This window comes from Triticum aestivum, chromosome 5D (assembly GCF_018294505.1).
Source record: "Triticum aestivum cultivar Chinese Spring chromosome 5D, IWGSC CS RefSeq v2.1, whole genome shotgun sequence".
NCBI classification, from domain to species: domain Eukaryota; kingdom Viridiplantae; phylum Streptophyta; class Magnoliopsida; order Poales; family Poaceae; genus Triticum; species Triticum aestivum.
The window spans coordinates 434964858-434970580 of record NC_057808.1 but is presented as its reverse complement, the minus strand read 5'-3'; the positions used below and the strand labels follow the sequence as shown (position 1 = coordinate 434970580).

The window sequence follows — 5723 nt, the reverse complement described above, 5'->3', positions numbered from 1 at the left end:
GATCCTGCCGTTGGACAGTGTCTTATTATTATTATTATTATTATTATTATTATTATTATTATTATTATTATTACTATTATCTAATTTTGAGGTTGTTCATGAGGACGCGGACGAGGAGCTCTCGGCGACGCACCTCCCTGAAATCTACACGTACGTTATAGTCTTGGGGTGGATGCTATTAATGCAATCTAACTTTGCTTTCAACGTATACGGATAGATACTCACTGGTATACAACAGATGAACATTGAATTACATTTATTAGGCCCCCATGACTGCTGTGCAATATGCGAGCTTGCTCGGCTGGAGCAGAGTAGAGCACGTTCAGGGCAGTCCAACATGACCTGGTCGGAGGATGCTGGCCATGTGCAAGCCCAGGTTAAGGACGCCGGCCACGAGCATGAAGCCCACAACCTCGACCAGGCGATCACGGCGTGTACTGTTGCCGAGGCGAAGCATGGCCAGACCGAGCTTGACGGTGACGAGAAAGCAGTGGCGGAGCCAGCTTGGCCGGCGAGCCGGCGCAAAGTACACGGAGCTGTTGTCTCTCAGTTGTTTGCCCCTATAAAATGGTGATTAGCTCTCCATTTACTGCTATTACTCAAACTAGAATGCATGGCTGAGCCCGGGCAGCTATCCCGGGTAGCCGGGAGGTGGCTCCGCCACTGCGGGAAAGACCAGGATGCGGACACGCAGCTGGAGGAAGCAGCCTCGGTCTAGGAAGCGGTGCCGTCTGCGATGCTACCGCTGGCCGCGGGAACGCAGACCATGGAGTTGGTGTCCAAGGCAGACGCGGTGGGCAAAACACGGCAAGTATGGATGACGGCTGCCTAGACTTGCTCATCACGGCTGGCATAGTCTTCCACATGGCTTTCTTCTCACACGTTGTCGCTGGCCGCTGGCCGCCAGAATTCATAACTTGGTTGCGGCAACTATGGCAGCCGTGGGTGTCGCAGGATACGGCAAGCTCGGACGATGGCCAGCGCGAACATAGTTTTTCTAGTTCATCCTAACTTTGCTCCACGTAGTAAGCAGAAGACTGGGAAAGAAGGTGCATGGACTTTAGGGCCCTGTTCGGTACGAAGGATTTTGGGAGGAATCGTACAACTTTCCTTACCTGCGGATAGTTTCCTTTGGAGGCGTTCGGGACAAAGAAAAGAGCGCTGCACTTTCCTTAGTAAAGGAAACTTTCCAGCGATTTTCACGGGAAGTAAAAAATCTACACAGGCCTAATGGAAAGGCACAGGAAACAGAGTCCCCGCCGCTCCTCTCTCTCTCAGCACTCCCGCCTCCTATCTTCACTCCCGCCACTCCCCCAAAATTCCCCACGGAGAAGAAGGAACCCTAGACTGCTTTGGCGCGGAATCAACATGGAGAACCAGCGGAGCGCTGTCGGCTGGCGAATCCACCCTCCTCCGCCTCCCCATCTCCCCCCTCCACCCCCTCCATCCACGCAAGGGCATGACGACCAGAAATTTGGGGAAAGCCAAGAAATCTCCATAGAAGGTAACCGTCCAAACCTTTTTGATTTATTCTCCTATAAAACTTCCTAGTACTTGTTGATTTCCGCTCCTAAAATATATTTCTACTTCAGATTTATAGGCTTATAAAAAACGAAAATAGATCACACAGATTCAGTTTGTTTATTAGATGCATAAATGAATAGAGATTATTTCTTGTGTGTTTAAGTTGTTACACGGAGAAAGATCTACTTCTACTTGTTCATGGATGATATATGCTAGCAGGAAGTGTTGCTAGCCTGCTAAGCGAGTTCCTGTATACCTAAACCATGTATGTGTGCAAGGATTGACTAACATGTATGATGATTTTGCATTTGTGACCACCTACTACGGAAAATGGACTGAACTTCCTGGTAGCATATGATACAGGATATCCATTTTCTGATTTATTTATTTGTAGTACTCATCTTGGAAAAATACAGTTAAAAGCCTACCCTGAAGCTTAGTTGTTCTGTGGTGTTGCTCTGAATAAAAAAAGGCTTGGCTGTGTGCTTGTAGTAAAGAGATAAAATCAAGGCATCGTATTTTTACGATTAGGGAATATACTTAATATATAACCTGCTCACCTGCCTTCAGTACCACAAATCAGATTACACTTGATTGCTTACTTTCAGAGAAGTGACTATACTTGAAATATTTACTTTTTAGAGACCATGTGTATATGCACAATATTAAAAAAGAGCTGACCTATAAAGCTGCACTTTTCATATTGCTAGGTACCGCTAAGAATTCTGGTAGAGCCAAGTGGAATCATCAGATGAAGGCATATCTCATTGAACTCTTAAGAGATCATGATGTTCCCAAATACCGGACACAAAATGCATGGAGTAAAGAGGCCTGGACAAGTATTGTTGGTAAATTCAATCAAAGATTTGATTTATCCTTCACGATAGTTCAAGTGAAGCAAAAGGAGCAGGATCTAAAGAGAGATTTCAAAGCTGTAAAAGACTTAATATCTGAAAGTGGTTTTGGCTGGGATCGTGACAGAAAGATGGTGGTGGCTCCAGATAATGTTTGGGCTGCACTAGAGGCACGTAAAAACAAGGACGCCCTCACGTGGCGAGGAAGGTCATTTCCATACTATGAAGATCTTTTTGCTCTATATGATGGTGAGCTTTTAAATCATTGAATTGATTGGCCCAATTCTTTTTGGCCGATTCTTATAACTGTTCTTTTTCTTTGACATGATTCATCTAGGACGCTATGCTCAGGGAAGGAGTTGTCGTGGCATGGATTATTATGCGAACAGAGCAACACAACTCTCACAGTTTCCAACATCACATTCACCACAATTGCAAGGGCTGGAGGCGCATTTGCACACACCGACTCCAACCATACATGCTCCTGGTGATTCATCCATGCAATTTGACATTGAAGAGGATAGTGAAAACACAAATTGGTTTTCTAGCAATAATACATTCAATCAAGTGGAGGCAAACTCGGCTCAAGGAAATGACTTGACAGTACATGCTCCACAAGTTGAAGCAATATCAATTTCCTCACAACATGTTGGACAAACCTTGCATGAAATTCCACAAGTTGTACATCGCAATCGTCGACCATCTAGCTCAGCTCATGAGGTTACTAGCAGGAAGAGAGCGAAAAAGCAAAAGACGACCAGTATTGATGATTTTCATGAGAGATACCTGAAACTCAGAAGGGAAGAAATAGATAGGTATGCAGCCAGGAGAGTAAATTAAAGGACCCCTTCAGCATCAAGAAATTCATCAAAGCACTTGAAAGGTTGGAGGGTCTTTCGATGGCCGATATGCTAAAAGCTGCGGACATCTTCACCGCCAACAAGGAGAACAGGGAAGTATTTCTATCATTTTCAAGTAACGAATTACGGTTAGGTTGGTTGACTGGAAAAATTCGGAATACCTAATCAAATGGAACTAGTATTTCGTACTAGGGGAGGGCAAGCTTAAAACTGAGATATATTTTGTGCATGTGCATTTATGGACACATGGATATGATCCTTGGCGTAGGTAACTTGTAATAGGATGTGATATATTTTGTACATGTGCATCTCTGGACACATGGTTATGATGCACTTGTCATATTTAATAGTAGGTTGTGCATGTGCATTACTGGGCACATGATTATGGAAGTGTCAAACTCATTCAAATTTTAATGCAATGTTAAATGGCTCCTAAAGCAATGTCTTTCTGCAGTTTTTGACTAAAATAATCATATGCTTATCTTCTAGCAATGTAATCTGCCCATATTGAGTACAGTACAACCAAATAGTTACATAACATAAGGGAAAATTACACAATACATATGCTTATCTTCTAGCAATGTAATCTGCCCACATTTGCATTGCCATGGCATCTCGCATCTCATTTCCAGCTTGTCTCAAGTTGTTAAATACAATCACATCTTTTTTGTATTTGACATCTCCATCTGGTACATCCTTCATATTGCTTTCATTAACATCCATTGTAGCTCTATCAGGCAGTGTCATATCTCCATTGTGTAGCCTTATGAAATTGTGCAATACACAACACGCTACAACAGTATCAACTTTGTGTCAATATCAAACATTGTAGCTGCCTTTAGTATGGGATACCTTGCTTTCAGTATGCCAATAATTCTTTCGACATGATCTCTTAGGTGTGCATGTCGAAGGTTAAATAACTCCTTGTAGCACTGTGGCCTTTGCTGAACTCTTCCTTGTTCTTGTAAATGGTATCTAGTTCCTCGGTATGGAGCAATGAATTGGGGTGTATTTGCATAACCTGCATCTACAAGATAAAATTTTCCAGGCGGTACATTGAATCCATGGTCTAGTGCATCTTGCAAAACCCTTGCATCTGATGTAGATCCCTCCCATCCAGCATGTACATGCACAAACTTCATGTCAAAGTCACAAGCAACCATTACATTTTGTGAAAGGCCTTGTTTTCTATTTCTGTATGGGTCTTGTTGCGCAGGAGGAATAGTCATGGGAAAGTGAGTACCATCAATAGCTCCAATACAATTTTGCAGATTTAATTCTATAATTAGATATATAAATATAAGCTAGATTTGCTAAATACCAGTTCACCATGATAGGGCTTGAAAACATTACCTTAAAGTATGAAAACTTTTGTTGCCTTAATATGGGATGCTGGTGTACAGAAGGTTGTATGTAGTTGCATGTGAGTCGAGTAATCGCGTTGAGCATGGCGTGGAAATAAGTACTAGTTGAATCTGCACCGTGCTGGAATCTATCTTGCAATGTTCTGTTGGTTGCATTCTTTGATACTGCATACAAAAATATAGCTACTTGCTCTTGCACAGAGATATACCTTGCATCCTGGAGAAGGTGCTTTTCACACAGTTTTTGTACTAAAGCTTGAAAGATTGGTCTCTCCATATGGAACCGCCATTCACATAGAACCTCGTGGCCGGTAAGAGCTTCATGCACATAAGTAGCTCCATTCAGGATGGATGTATGTATTGCTCTCCTCTCAGATGATTGGGATGAGCTACCTTGTAATGTAGGGAGTATGAAATGTACAAAATCATCTTCGTTTCTTGACCGCCGGCTGTAATTTGGATCCATTCAGCTTCAGGAATGAATGAATTTTGAGGTTAGAGGAACGAATGGATTGCCGCTACAAGACTGGACTATGAGTTCCTAGAGAAGTTCTTACAGGAGAGGAGAAGAAATGGCAAGCAAGTTGTTGGCAGTGCATTGTATGTGCTTATATAGCAAGAGAAAGAAGAAGCAACGGCTAGAGAAATCAACGGCAAGAATACAATGCCCAGGCACATAACGGCTAGTTCTATTTCCTAGAGAAGTGTGCAGATTCCAAAACTTCTTTCCTTTGTTCAGAACACCCCATAGATTCTCATTCCTCTTTCTGGAAGCTTGCAGGTTTCACTTTGCACTCCATCTCATACCTATGCATTTTTCTTTTCCTCTATTTTGTGAACCCACGTCCCGAACAGGGCCTAGAAGAGGATCGTGGGGAAGGATTCATGTGGAAGTGTCCAGAGGAAGAAGAGTCATGATGTGAAGAAGAGAGGAGTGGGGGCTCATATGCATTGAATGGACTGTTGGCCTTTGGGTGGTTGGGCGATGGTGGTTGTGGTCAGGCCTGCGTGTACTATCTGACAATGTCAGTGCAGAAAAAAGCCTAGATAGTACAGAGCACGCATGTGAGAGATACATGTAGAATAAACTCCTAATATGTACTGCCTAATATAGGAGATGT

At 43.0% G+C, this 5723-nt stretch overlaps 1 protein-coding gene across 1 annotated transcript; it reads left to right on the top strand.

Moving 5' to 3' along the window:
- Nucleotides 1–1241: 1241 nt before the first annotated feature.
- Nucleotides 1242–4445, top strand: LOC123125326 (uncharacterized). The gene is made up of 3 exons (XM_044545840.1): nucleotides 1242–1504; nucleotides 2235–2627; nucleotides 2716–4445. The coding sequence occupies exons 1-3, from the start codon at nucleotides 1369–1371 to the stop codon at nucleotides 3216–3218; spliced, it is 1032 nt and encodes a 343-aa protein (XP_044401775.1). The 5' UTR covers nucleotides 1242–1368; the 3' UTR covers nucleotides 3219–4445.
- The last annotated feature ends 1278 nt before the right edge of the window (nucleotides 4446–5723 follow it).